The sequence below is a fragment of the Danio rerio genome, chromosome 24 (genome assembly GCF_049306965.1).
Source record: "Danio rerio strain Tuebingen ecotype United States chromosome 24, GRCz12tu, whole genome shotgun sequence".
NCBI lineage: Eukaryota > Metazoa > Chordata > Actinopteri > Cypriniformes > Danionidae > Danio > Danio rerio.
Window position 1 is genome coordinate 16,565,546 of NC_133199.1, and position 14,889 is coordinate 16,580,434.

General features: G+C 36.0%; 1 protein-coding gene across 3 annotated transcripts in view; it reads left to right on the plus strand.

Moving 5' to 3' along the window:
• dok6 (docking protein 6) overlaps positions 1 to 13,459 on the plus strand; it is a 173,498-nt gene extending 160,039 nt beyond the window's left edge. For 2 of the 3 annotated variants that reach the window (XM_073940572.1, XM_073940573.1), the window contains exon 8: positions 10,713 to 13,459. In XM_073940572.1, coding sequence (XP_073796673.1) covers positions 10,713 to 10,864 — 152 coding nt within the window. In that variant the 3' untranslated portion in view covers positions 10,865 to 13,459. 3 annotated transcript variants of the gene reach the window in all.
• Positions 13,460 to 14,889: the final 1,430 nt, after the last annotated feature.

A 14,889-nucleotide genomic window follows, 5' to 3' on the forward strand; every position in this document is an offset into this window, starting at 1 on the left:
AAAAGTACAAAAAACAAATGTAGCAGGACATTTTAACTTTGTAAACTATAAAATAATGGGTCTTCACACTGTTTGTGTCTCATTTTGTGAGTCAGCTGACAACAGTTGTTCGCTCCTCTCTTTTTTCCCCTGCTCTGCCGGTCACACACACTCCTCCCTCTGCTCGCAGCGCTCCACACCCATCATGAAGCATTTTTTTTTTAAATTCTTAGGTAGAATTGAACTGAAAGAGGGGGGTTTCATGACCCGTTAAGTACAGTACTACTTATGCGACATATGTTTTGCTTAGGTTTACTTTTTTGCTTGCCTATTTTGTTAAATAAGTATTTTATAGTTTTCTTTTAAATACACATTAAACCTGGCATTCAGTGTGGACAGCAAAGTAAGAATTTCATTGTACAGAGAAGCTGTTACTTACTGTGCATAGACAATAAACACTGAATCCTGAATCTCATATTCACCTTCCAATATTCAGTTCAGTTTAAAAATACAATGTATAATATTTAAATGACGATTTTTAGTTCATTTTAGTTAAAAATTCACTTCTGTAAATTAAGTGGTTCAACTTTAGCCATTAAAATTCAACATTACACCCAGGAACTGCAGGAAAAGCAATGAAGTGTGTTAATATTCATTTATTTAATATACATTATACATAGTCTCTCTCTCTCTCTCTTTAGTGTTAGATTGTATCCATATATTCCCCTCATAGATATTTTGATATGAATGCAGTTTTGTATGCTATAGTAGGGAACAGAGATCAGTTTGTACCTGCTCAAACTGTGAAACTTTAGTTGTAACTAATAAAATAGTGTGATGTCCACATTGTTAGTGCTGTGCTGTATCTTAGTGTCCATTTATGCCACAAGTGGCCTGAGCTGATGCAATTGTACAACTGGCCAATGATGATGCAAGTGTTGGAGATTCACTGAAGCTGCTGCAGACTTCCTGACGCTTTTATTCTGCTCTTCGTTTTTTTTTTCCCCTCCAGCTACATCTGTCTAAAAGCCCATAAATATACCGCTCATAAATATATATTTTTGTCCTTGCCATGAATCAGTAATATACAGAATACAACTAAAAAGCAGAAGAAATAAGGTGAATTAATGTAACTATCATTAATTCATTTATTTGAATGGATGGATGGATGGATGGATCAGTGGGTGGGTGGGTGGATGGGTGGGTGGTTGGTTGGTTGATTAGGTGGCTAGGTAGGTAGCAGGGCTGGAGTGGGACTCCTTTTCAGCCCTGAAGTTTCAAGGCTTATACCGGCTCACTTCAGTTCACAAAATATTAAAATAACGTCATTTCCAAGTCAGTACTTCACATTGAACATTTATTTGAACAGTTAATGCAATGCAATGTGTAACAGTATCAGAATTAGTTTTTAGTAAGAATTAGTGCTCATAAATATCCAAACCTTGAAATGAAAACATATCAAATAAATACAAATAGATATATTAAGCTATATGTATAAAATAAAGATGAAATTAAATGTATTGAATTTTCCAATGACACTATCATGTCTTTTTCAAGACAACAGCTGCTTTAAATATGAGAACATTAAAGGGTAGGTAAATCTTTGACACTATTCTTTAAGCCATCACAATGTCCTTTTCTGCAATATCTGAATATATATTCTGTCCAAAATTATTTGCCAGTCCTTAAACACAAATAAAGAATAAAACAAGTATTGCACTGTTATCGGCCAGACATTTTTAACCACATTATTACTTTATGATGACTTTATCTTTCCCCCTTTTATATAATTTAATTTAAACCTAACTTAAACTCTAAGCATGGCATAACCTCTGTGGCAGATTACATTCAGAGCATATAGGTTGCTATGGCAACATACATAGCCTGAAATTGAACCTTGGTTTTTGGAACTAAAAGCCAAGGTTATCCACTTATATGTGTGTGTGTGTGTGTGTGTGTGTGTGTGACACCTGAAGGAGGGCCGGTTTTCAGAGCAACACATCTGCAGCACAGAGGCATTTTCTTAAAGAGCAGCTTGTTTAAAGTGAGCCGCAGAAAGGCTTGTTTGGTTTCTATCATTTGGTGGTCAGTAATGAAGAAGAATGGAGAGCTGCTGGATGTTGTTTGCTGGAGCTCCTGCAGTGTCCTGTTGAACACAGCATCGCTGCTGTCTCTCTTATTACTTACAATGAACATTTGACTGCTGGTGTTTGAAGAGAAATCAATGCACATTTTCTGTGCATGTTTCTCCCTTAATCACATGTAGTTAAGGGGAGACCGTCTCATTTCCGTCTCATGTAGTGTCTGATGTTTACATGTTCTCTTTTTGGAGTGTATATTATTTTAGTATCATTTAGAAATTGTATTGTGAATGATTAGCATCTGTTTTTCTATTGATTTTAATGAAGGTTTTTGTTTTGTAATTGAGGTATTATTTTATCCTCTGTTATTAGTCTTGTTTGTCATATATTTCTATGTATCTTGTTTGTTTATTTTTTTCATTTATAGTTATTGAAATTATTCAAACTTATTTCAGGTGGTTGCAATGACTGATTTATGGCCCGTTTAATAAATAGTACGGTACGGTTCGGTACACTTTTATGGCTGTTTTCCCTGTCAAAAGGTACCTAAAAGTGAATGGTACCGTATGCTTTATTGGTACCCTTTGCAAAGCCAAGAAGAAGAACAACATCTGCTGTGTCCTGTTTTTGTTTTACGAGGTCTAAAAGTGAGAGCTCGCCATGTTTCTATATTTGAAATAACAAACTTCTTGAGCTGATGATAATAACTTATGCAGGATTATTGAAGGGCTTCTCTGATTTAATTTTTTTTTTCAACGTATTAAAACTAACATCATAAAATAGAGCTATACTTCCGGGGTTTCTGCTTAGCAGCAAATAAAACAAATCCTTCTTTATACTCAAAACCAAAAAGTTGCTCATAAAAATAACTGCAATATTGTAGCAGTTAAACAAATAACTGTAAAGAACAATTTTGTTTTTATATGGTACTCAGATTCAATCAATTTTTAAGCTTTTTTTTTTATTTCCAGAAAGATGAGTGTGCACCTTGTCTTCAGACAGCACAGATCTGCTTGATTTGACTGTCATCTGCCTTTTTAGTAGATCTGAAAGCAGAAATTATCTGACTGAAATTAGCTTATGAAGGAATAATGTAACGGGACTCTATTACATTTAACATTTTCTTAAAACCCAAAATTTCCACTTCCGATTAAGATATCTCATATCCACAGCTATAAATGTGCCGATTGCCTCGGTGATTTGTTTTGCCCTGTTCGAATCTTTAGGACTTGCCTGTCTGAATGCAATTCCAGTTCCAGTAACTGATTCGTATATCTAAAGAGCGGTGGGGGTGTGTGCCTGCAATGTACCTGAGTAGCGGGGTAATTTGTGCCCAATGTATACCTGAAGAGCTGGGAGGGATGCAGTGGAGAGGGTTGTGCGACGTATTTAAGGACCAGGGGGGAGATTTCCGGAAGATTATCATTTGTTTGCGTGTGCCTGACTGGAGTAGTGTTTGGAGGTGAGCGGGTGTGGTGATGTGTGAACAGGTTTGAGATTGGCTGTTTTGTGTAAGCAAAGAGCTTAGAATGATCAAGAGGCGACTTTCATTAGAACGTTCCATTGCAACAGCAGCGCCCAGCAACAGCGCTGGATTCCGCCATTTTGGAGTGAAAGTGATCGGCCGTCTATTGGATCTCATTACTTTCGTGATGGCAAGCAGCTGCTTTTTTTTAAATTTATTTATTTAAAAAGTGCATTAAAGCTGAGATACAACCTAAAAGACAACAATACAACGCTAATTATCACAATCATCAGCACTTTTAATAGTTTATTTTACACACTTATAATATGCTGTTGTTCTATTGGAGTTTTGATTTCAAAATGGCCGCTGTGCCCTCTAGTGGCTGTTTCCCAAATTACACAAGAGTGCCACCTCTTGGTGATTCTATGCTCTTTGGTGTAAGGTTGCTGGAGCAATGGGGGCGGAGTCAGCACGAGCAGGCTGACACAGAAGACAGCAAGACTGCTAATGAGTGAATGCTTTAATACAGTCATATTCTAAGTTCAAAAGCGACATTCTACTGTTTAACATGACAGCGGGGAAGGCAGCATGTTGTCTGTCACGTCATTTGGGATGCCATGTTGAGGGTTGCTGCACTATTATATATTAGTCTGAATCGAATCGTTCGGTTTGGTTCGTAACGCGTATCCAAACCAAAAGTCTTATTTTAAAGAAACAATAGTGTTATTATATCACATTTTAATTTATTTGAGTATTTTATTGATGTTTTTGTCATTTTAATCACAACTCTAGCAAATTTTAGAAAAGTGAGATTTGTATTATTTTCTGCTCTCCGGGCCATCAGTTTATCCAAAGTAAAGCAAAAATAGCACTGAACATTTTTTTTTAAAATGTGTTGCTGTGATTTCAAAGCAGAATTATATTTTTAGAAACCTTGTGCATGAAGAACTAGTTTCTTCCAACATTCATTCACATCTGACCGTCAGAACAGCAGAAACCGTTGCTGCTTCACGCAAGTCACTTTAGAGCTAGTATTTGAATGATTCTGTAGCATAATATCTAAAGTGATGACAAAACAGGTGAGTTTGCTGACATTTTAGAATTATAAGGCTGAGCGGCATTAAACACTATCCATCAGTCCAGAGACATTTCCCTGTATTTCTCTGTTGCAATCAGGGGATCACACTAATTATCCCCTGAAAAATTCAAAGCAAAGCAAACACTAGCAGATTATATGGTATAAACACAGCATTACAACACACAAAAGAGAGAGATCAATTTAGAATGTCACTTACCTGTTTTATAATAATTTGATCAGCTGTAGTTTGAAATACAAAAAGAAAACGCTGAGTTTTTCTCTTCTAAGGGCTTATTATGTGGTCTTTGTCGCCATCTTCTGGTGCAGTTGTCTTTAATCTGCTCAGTTTGACAGGCTGATACTATTGGATGTCCTGGCTATCGTAGTTGATTTAAAGTGCAGCAAAAATAGTAATTAACATTTTTTGAAATATATTCCTGTGATTTCAAAGTTGAATTGGATTTTTAGTGACACAATCCTTTTGAAATCATTGTAATATGCTGATTTGCTGCTCACTTTTATTATTGTTAAAAAGATTTAAGTAGAATTATTTTTCAGCTTCAAGTGACACAGTGGCGCAGTAGGTAGTGTTGTCACCTCACAGCAAGAAGGTCAGTTGGTATTTCTGTGCGGAGTTTGTATGTTCTCCCTGCGTACGTGCAAATTTCCTCCGGGTGCTCCAGTTTCCCCAACAGTCCAAAGACATGCAGCACAGGTAAATTGGGTAGGGTAAATTGTCCAAAGTGTATGAGAGTGTATGAGTGTATAGATGTTTCCCAGAGATGGGTTGCAGCTGAAAGGGCATCCGCTGCGTACAACATAATGCTGGCTAAGTTGGCGGTTCATTTCGCTGTGCGACCCTAGATTAATAAAGGGACTAAGTCGAAAAGAAAATGAATGAATGGATTTTTCAGCTTCAATGAATAGGAAAAATACAGCATTTTTTTAAAATAGAAGTTTTTGTGACCTTATAAATGTCTTTATCATAACTTTTGAGCAATTTTAAATATCTTTGCAATATATATATATATATATATATATATATATATATATATATATATATATATATATATATATATATATATATATTGGTTTTACAAACACTTTTAATTTCAGACAAATCTTTCTAATTTAAAAAAAAAAAAAAAAAACTTACTGTTACTAAATATTGTCTCGACTGTTAAAAAAAACAGGTAAAATATAAACATTTCTTCAACAGTAAATTAACATGATTACTTGTGACTGGAGTAGTGATGCTAATGTTCAAATTACAGGAATAAATGACATTTAAATAAAAAAATAAATAAATATAAAAGAGTTATATTAAATATTTCAAATGTCTAAATGGTACTGGTTTTGCATTACTTTTAATCAAATAAATGCAGGTTCGGTGAGCAAAACAGAAATAAAAAAAAAAAAAACACAAGAAAGTACTTAGTTCTAGTCTCACTGTATTCTTTTAAAAAAAAATTTGATAATATAATTTTTTTTTTTTTTTTTTTTATCTTTGTGTGTCCTAAATATTTGACATTCGTTGAGCGGAACAATGTATCCCTACTGATACAGTGAGTGATTTTTCATTACAGATTGACTCTCAGTATTTGATAAAGATACAGTCTCTGGATCGCTCAGCTACACTGTATTGCCTTTGTAATAACAAAATGATACAGCTTGCAGTCTCCACACTTTAAGGCAGATATGGAGGTGTGTGTTTGTGTGTGTGTTGTTTATCTGGCCGTGGCTTCATTTCCTCTGTCCTGCAGAGCTCATGGCAGCTCAGATCATCAGTGCTTGGCTTCTGTGGTGTTCTGTCGTTTCCTCAGGTGATGGAAACACACGTGTGGTTTGGTGTCGCTGGAGCCGCAGAGGCATAACATGTTTTCCATGCATGCAGGACAAGTGGCTCCGACTGGCCTCAGCTTCATTCTGGCTCCCAGAAATCCACTTACAACAAGAGTGTGACATCTGGATGAGAAGAGCCCTCTGTAGACACCAAGCAGTCCTCAGACAGCAGCTCCCCTATCTGATCTCAATTCTCCACAGTTAAAGGTGGCTTCAAATGGAAGTTACAATTACTCCGGGAATAGATGCTTCTCAAGGGAAACACTTAGCACACAGTCTGTTTTCCACATAAGAACAAGAAAAATAGTTGACCTAGTGTGTAACATTATACAGTATAGTGCTCTTACAATGTCGTGTACATGTGTCTGCTTGTCTTGCATCAAGCATTGGCGTCGCTGGAAGTCAGTGATTGGAGTTTATAATTGAAAAATGAGAAATATTTTTGATACAAAAATACATTTATGTGCTTCATAAGACATGTGTAAGTCTCCTGGTAGTGTATGGGTTAGTTTTGCAACGGATGTTTGTGCTTAAGCTTCAAAATAAAAGCCACTATCCAAAACTATTATACAGCATGGAAGAGCCAGAGCAAAATGCAAGATTAATCTGGCTGTGTGTGTTTGTCTGACAGAGAAAGTCATATACTGTACACAGAGGATGGCTTGAGTTTTTTTTTTTTTCAATTTTGGTTGAACTCATTCAATATCCTTAGGCTTAGTCCCTTTATTCATCAGGGGTCGCCACAGCGGAATGAACCACCAACCTAACTTATTTTTTATAAAAATGCACTTTTTTTATTTAATTTTTAAAAATGTAATCATTTTAAGGCAATGGGTTTACTTCATATTTTTATGTAGTCAACAAATCTCTTTTTAAAGTGATTGTGGCAATATTCTGATTGCACTTTGACTTCTAAATACAAGCAGAGTCCTCTCTTACAATTTAGGCTTGTAGTGTTTGTTGTCCAACTGAACTAAAAATATTTACATATAAGCAACGCCAACTATGGCAGCAAGACGTTTCCAAAGTTTAGGGATAGTTAGTTTCTGCAAAGTTTTTGTAAAGTGTCTGCATGAACACATCAACTTATACAGACCATTTTAATGTGATCATGTCATTGGCCAATGAACATTTCCTGCTTAATAACAAACTATTTCATAACTGTGACAAGAGGCATTTCAATCATAACTTAATGTTAAAACATTAACAATAACATTATTTATCAATATGCGGCTGTTTTTGGACTTTCGGGAGCTATATTAATTAAAACTGTAAAACAGGAAATGCGTTTGGACCATTGTTTTTGTTTACATCTCAAAAGGGTCTACTGTATATATATATATATATATATATATATATATATATATATATATATATATATATATATATATATATATATATATATATATATATATATTCCTACATTTGAAGTCAGAATTATTAGCCACCTTTGCATTTTTTCTTTTTAAAATTTTCCTAAATGATGTTTAAAAGAACAAGCAAATTTTCACAAAATGTCAGACAATATATATATATATATTTTTTTTTTTTTTGGAGAAAGTCTTATTTTTCTTATTTCAGCTAGAATAAATAAATAAATAAATTGTTTCAGTCGTTTGATATGCAGTGACATGCAGTCAAATATTTCGCCAAACAGTCCTTAGGGATGCGGTGACACGCAGTCAGATATTTCGCCGTACAGATCCGCCACTTTTGGCGCTCATAAACAGTCATAAAGCTGTCGTGCTGCAGGAATGAGGAGGTTTGCTGAAGGTGCGCAGCTGCCGTGCAGTGAGGGGTTTGCGTATTTAATAAACTACGGCAGTTTACGTTCATTGAACAGTAAGAATGATTAATAAATCCATATAAAACAGTCCCTTAAAAGTCACGTCTCGCTTTCAGTTTTAGGCTTTGGCGCGACTTTAGCCCAAGTGTACCACGCTCAGGCCCACCTCTTCCAACCGGGCCAGGGCTGGCCAAGTGAACCGCGCCTGAGCCCGATTCAGTGCACTCACACTTCTCAAATGATGCGGGAAACGGGCCTGGGCACGGTACGGGTTGCATAGTGTGAGTACGCCCTTAGTGTCCCACTAGTGATGACATACAGCCATATCACACTGCTACAAGTGTGATATTGTGTTAATACAACAGTTCGATGGCATGATCGTGTATATAAAAAAGAAAATCAAACACAGAAACCGTTGCTACGCCACCAACATCACTTTAAGGCTAGTATTTAAATGATTCTCGAGCGTAATGTTCTTATGTGATTTTGCTGACATTTTAAGATTATAAGGTTAAAGGGCATGTAATGCCATCAGTCTAGAGATATTTAACAGCATTTCTCTGTTGCAATCGGGAATTCACAATAATTAACCCCAAAAAACTTATAGCTTTTCCCAGAGATGGGTTGCGGCTGAAAGGGCATCCGGTGCATAAAAACTTGCTGGATAAGTTGGCAGTTCATTCCGCTGTGGTGACCCCGGATTAATAAAGGGACTAAGCCGACAAGTAAATGAATGAAATTCATAGCAAAGCAAAGACTAGCAGATTATATGGTATAAATGCAACATTGCAACATACACGAGAGAAAGATCGACTTAAAATGTCACTTACCTGTTTATAATGATTTGATCAGCTGTAGTTTGAAATATAAAAAGAAAATGCTGAGTTTTTTTTTCCTCTAAGGGCTTATTATGCAGTCTCTTTGCCTTCTAGTGGCGCAATTGTCTTTGCTTTGCTCAGTATGACAGGCTGATGGCCGCAGCCTCCAAAATGATATTTAAAATTGGCACTATCCTTATAAAAAAAAAAAAAAACTGCAAAGTTGCAATCATCAACTACATTCTCACCTAAAAAGCCTCAAAAGTACATTATGTTGTCCAACAGCTGCACTATCTGTCAAACTGTAGTGAGTTTATTGATCTGCTGTGACTCTATATGGGCGGAGTAATACACAAGAGTGAAGAGGCTGTTGGAATGCTGTTTTTGCAAAAATATCTCACAGCTATCAGCCAATCAGATTCGAGAACCAGACAGAACTGTTCTATGTGTGTGTTTGTATATGTATTTGTGTATTTTGTATTATTATTTGAGTTGTACAATGCAATAGAGCTTATAGCACTTTGAGCATCATGCCAGAGGGTGCCAGATTCTAAAAAAACAATAAATGCATGATCATGCAATGTCATCATGCTTCCAGTTTTGTTAAATGTTTATTTCTCGACTGCCGGAAAAAACACCATATGCAAGCATAAATTGCATATGCAAAATTGCAAATATATCTATCTTGTTAGGTAGCTAAATATAAATATAGACAGCAGTGTTACGCTATTTTAACCAAGATATTTATCATGCAACTACCTTCTAATGCATAGCTGGCTGTGTTTGTAAAATTGAACATTTTGAACATTTTGACCCAATTTGCACACACTTATATTCATTTACATAGCCTACAGTCTATTTTAAAACATCTGTGGTGAGCAGAGATTTTTTTTAACCTTTTGTACAACAGTTTTGTGATTTACTTTAAAAACCCAACAGGAATCCACCTGAAATAGTAGGCACCTATGCCATACTATTCTCAGCAGACTGGAACGCACTAATTATTATTTAGGACGCTAGTGTGCGAATTGGGGCGCAGCACTGAAGCAGAAAAAAACAATGCGTTTTCTCCTTAAAAAAAGTGTAACGTTATAAGATTGTAGTTGATCCAAACTTAACCCACCCACCTGTAAGAAGTTACAGTTTTCCTCTTTCCAGTTAACGGTATACCTGTTTGAGAAGAGCTTTCTAAATACAGCCCGTGTCACGCGCCCTCTCTGTGAGCTTGTTTGTTTGACTCCCTCTCTCTCTCTTTCTCACTATATATAAATATGAGCTCGGGGGATTGTTAAGAAACAAGTTTAGTGTGCTTCGCCTACTCGGAGAGCAGGTATCCTCATCTCACCCTGGATATATTCTATTCCTGCTCATCCATAATTGATCACACAATCACCTCCAGAAAATCGAGTTAAGCCATCTTCTTCCTCTCCCGTAAGCGTGCCAAACACTGATACATGGACAGTGGCCAATGTCTTTCTTTTTCCCTCCACCCTCTTGTTTAAGGAACACTGATATTAATGCACAAAGGCAATCAATGCTGCCTTTAAAAGCTCAGGTTAATCGATGCCAAGGAATATGTGTGTGTTTTTTTATAATTATTAGCTTTACGCGAATGTCTTTTGGCATCAGTAACACCCATGGTGATCTTTCTGGCTCTTTCAAGGTACGAGTTTGACTATGACGCTCATCCCACGAGCGCAGACGTTTCAGAGCTTCCTCTCCGAGCGGACGGAGGACGAGCAGCAGAATCGGGATCAGGCGACAGCGGCCTCTGGCGGACACGGTCGGGACTGCAGCTCCTCGCCGCTCCGCTGACGTAACTACTCCTTGACAAACAAAACGAACGAAAAAAAGCCACGATTCCCGGACATTCCAAAGCTTTAGGAAGCTCTTAGACACATGTACAGTTATGAACTCTCTCTATAAATGTATGTATATGTATGACCTAATAAATATTTGTAGAACAGTGTGTATAGTAGGAGGCTTTTGTACGTTGAGGAGAAAAAAAGAACAAATGCCAAAAAAGTTGTATCATAAATTTTATTTTCCTGGTGTAGTTTAAGACAAATGGACTTTCTGCAGTTATTTTTCAGATTTGATGTAAATACTGAAGCGCTGTAGTAGCGCTTCTTCTGTCTGTCGTTGTAATATGGGACACTTTTCTGTCAAATATGAGCGTTTGTGTTTTAGCACCCTGCACTTTTAAATTATTAGAGCTTGTTTTGCACTTTTCGTCATTTCCTTTGGCTTTGTGCGCAGCCATGATGTCTGATGAGTGCAGTGTGATGCTTTGGGGGAAATTACTGGAAAATACATAACTTTAAAGACATCGTTCACCCCAAATTTGGCCTATTCTGGCCTAATTAAAGGGTTAAATTACACACACAAAATTAAAGTTTACTTAATATTCACTCCTCAAACAGTTCCAAACATTTTATTTTCTGTTCAACACAGAAGATATGTTGCATATGGTGTCCATTGTCCCATAAAAATAGGGTATATGTCGAAGCATGCTAATAGGACTTTTAATTTGCCAGTAACCTGGGTTAATCGTTTCCGGTGAATTGTATGCCAATGCAAAATCAGCGTGTTTAATATCTGTTTTCTTCATAAATCAGCGATCTCCACTGGCTGACTGATATCCGATATAAAGTGGGTCTCAGAATTTACAAGAAGCACTGCATTCCATTACATTACATTGTCTTTATAATGTGAGCATTTATTTTACGCTTGAGCTACTAAATGCCAAAGTTTGTTTAACTGATTGTATTTTAATTACATTACAACATCGATGCTGTAAAAGGAACTGTGTAAAATGGAAAAAACTCACAATAACAGGTCACAGGAAGTTTATCAGTATGGGAAACACACTAGCTCGGCATATACCCCATTATGAATGTCAATGGCTACTGGTTTCCAACATTCATTAAAATATCTTGTTTTGTGTTCAACAGAAGAAGGTTTGGGACAAAAGTATGCAGAGTGAAGAATCACAGAACTTCATTTATGTTTATTTTCTTCCTTTCCTTTTTTTATCTTGGTGAATTAACCCTTTAAAGCCTTTCCAAAATTGTGTGACATTCTTTCTGCTGGATGCTGTTTTCCATAAAACCCAGAAAAGGTTTAGAAGTGACTTTAAAACAGCACAATAAAGAGTTTCTAAAGGCCAGTTCACACCAAGGATGATGCACATTATACAGTAACTATATAGACAAATTGCACCACAAAAATATGAACAATATCCATCACAGTTTGCCAATTTAAAGTATACTTCAGCAAAACAGAATGTACTTTTGTAAAGGAATAAGGGCAAGATATTTATAGTAATCAATGTCAATAAAATTAGCATATTTAGCTATTCACCCAACAAAGAGTTAACACTTTTGTCAATGTTTGTAGCTGACTTCATGTCCACATTGTGTTGTGAGCAATAAAAGCCTTTAAAGTTTGCACAAATCTTGAATTTCTACCATGGATAGTAGACTAACATCTGAATAACTATATGCAATATGAATCGGGATACACCAGTTGTTATCTTTTTAAAAACTATTTAGAGAGTTCTCTAAATAGTTCACTGTAGTTTTAATATACATTTGTTAATGTATATTTATTATTTGAGAGTATGTCAATTAGGACAGTGCTGGAATCACTAAACAAATCGATAAAAAAAATAAAAAAAATATTACTGACAGCCAATCAGAATCCAACTGTCATTCAATTCCATTCATGTTTATTTATATAGCACTTTCACAATGTAGATTGTGTCAAAGCAGCTTAACATAGTTCTAGTAAGGTGCAGATTTCAGAGTTGAAGTTCGAGCATTAATAAGCTCAAGGATTTAAAGTGGCAGGCCAAAACAATCCAGTGTCAACATAGATGTACATCTCCATTACAGTAATCACCATTACAGTTCTTGGTGTTAATGGGTCTTTGGACTTTATTGTGCATATTCAGAAGCCATACAATAGTGTTGTGATGATGAATTTTTTTTAAGAACTACTGAATGTCTAAAACATGGAGAAATCATTGTTTTTAAACCACTTTTTTCCAATTAATTTGTTCTTCTAGTTAACTGAAGCAAATGTGGTGTGTTCACACTTACAGGTTTGGTTTATCTAAAAGAAACTCTAGTGCTATTTAGAGACGCATGTCCACCAAAGCCTTATTTTACAGCCCTTTTTGTTTTTTTCTCGATCAGAAATCGAAACTTGTAATTGCTGATGCTCTTATGGTCTTGGCTCGTAACGTGAGGATCTTACGAGCTGAGCCATATGACATACCAATTTTTGACCATCAGAATCTTCATTGTGTACACCCGCTATTTAGTGTGCTTTAATAAATAGGTGTAAACACTGCAAATGCACCAAAAAAGTGAACCAAGAACATCAAAAAAAAAAGAAAAAAAAGAAGGTTTTTAAACAAACTGGTGTGGTTTGGCTGAAATATGAACACGTCACAGACCAAAGACATTGAAACTAACCAAACACAGGGCATGATGTTACAAGATGAGAATATAACAAAAATGATCAAGCATACCTGTTTTTGTTTCTTGTCATACTTAATTTTGCAGCAGATATCACTGTTTTTGTATGATGAAGGAATTCCTCTTGCTGTTTTGACTTTGCTTTAAATATATAAAGCAAAGTTGACTTTGCTTTAAATATATATATAAAAACTGAGTAAACCCATTGTAACTTGCAACTGTTAAGTGAACTTAATTTATTGTATTATATTTTGTTATTATGTTTATTTATTCCATAGGTCTCAAACTAAATTCCTGGACGGCTGAAGCTCTGCACAGTTTTGCTCCAACCCTATAAAACAAAGCTGATCTAAATTAACGAGGTGTTCGAAAGAGTCATGAAAACCTTCATTAATTGAATCAGCTGTGTTTGATCCTGGTTGGAGCAAAACTGTGCAGAGCTGCGGCCCTCCTGAAATTGAGCTCGAGACCTATGATTTACTTAATTTTAAGGCAACAGGCTTACTCTTTTCATCAACTAAGAGCAAAAAAAAAGTGTGATGTCCAGTTTTAAACATGACATTATGAATGTTAAACAAACCAGGACTAAATGTATCTTTTTTTTTTGTTTAGTCTGGACCAAATAAACCAAGACAACCAAACTTCAAATGTGAACACACCATGCAACAGGCTAAATCAGGGATCACCAATCCTGGTCCTGGATTTAGCTCCAACTTGCCCTAACACACCTGCCTGGATGTTTCCAGTATACCTAGTAAGACCTTGATTAGCTTGTTCAGGTGTGTTTGATTAGGGTTGGAGCTAAAATCTGCAGGACACCGGCCCTCCAGGAACAAGTTTGGTGACCACTGGGCTAAATGTTTACAGCTAATACTGGAATGACATTTAAGTTCAAAATTGTTTAGAATTCTTTGGATGAACTATTCTGTGTATTGGTCCCCCCCAAAACAATCTTATTTTATAAAGTTACATGAAGTGAATTTGTGAAATGTGTCTCCAGACTGGACGAGAGGTTCAGTTCACACTGCAGAAGAAGTGCCTTCAGACTCTGCTGATTCAGTTATCATCTCTCCACCATCCCACATGTGTAGAAGGGAAATACAGTTATATGTTGACACCACATTTGTCTCAAAACAGAACAAAAAATATCTCCCTGCACCGTTAAGTGCTTTTCAGAAAGCTCTATTCAATAAATGTAAGGGTTTGTGGATGGTAAAAGTCTGCACTAACACTATAATGCATTCGGTGCGACAATCAATTCAGAATTAGTTTAACTCTTGACCAAACACCTTTAAATGACTGTTGATGTTTGTCTAATTGTGCTACAAAACAGTTTTGACCTTAATAATGCAACTG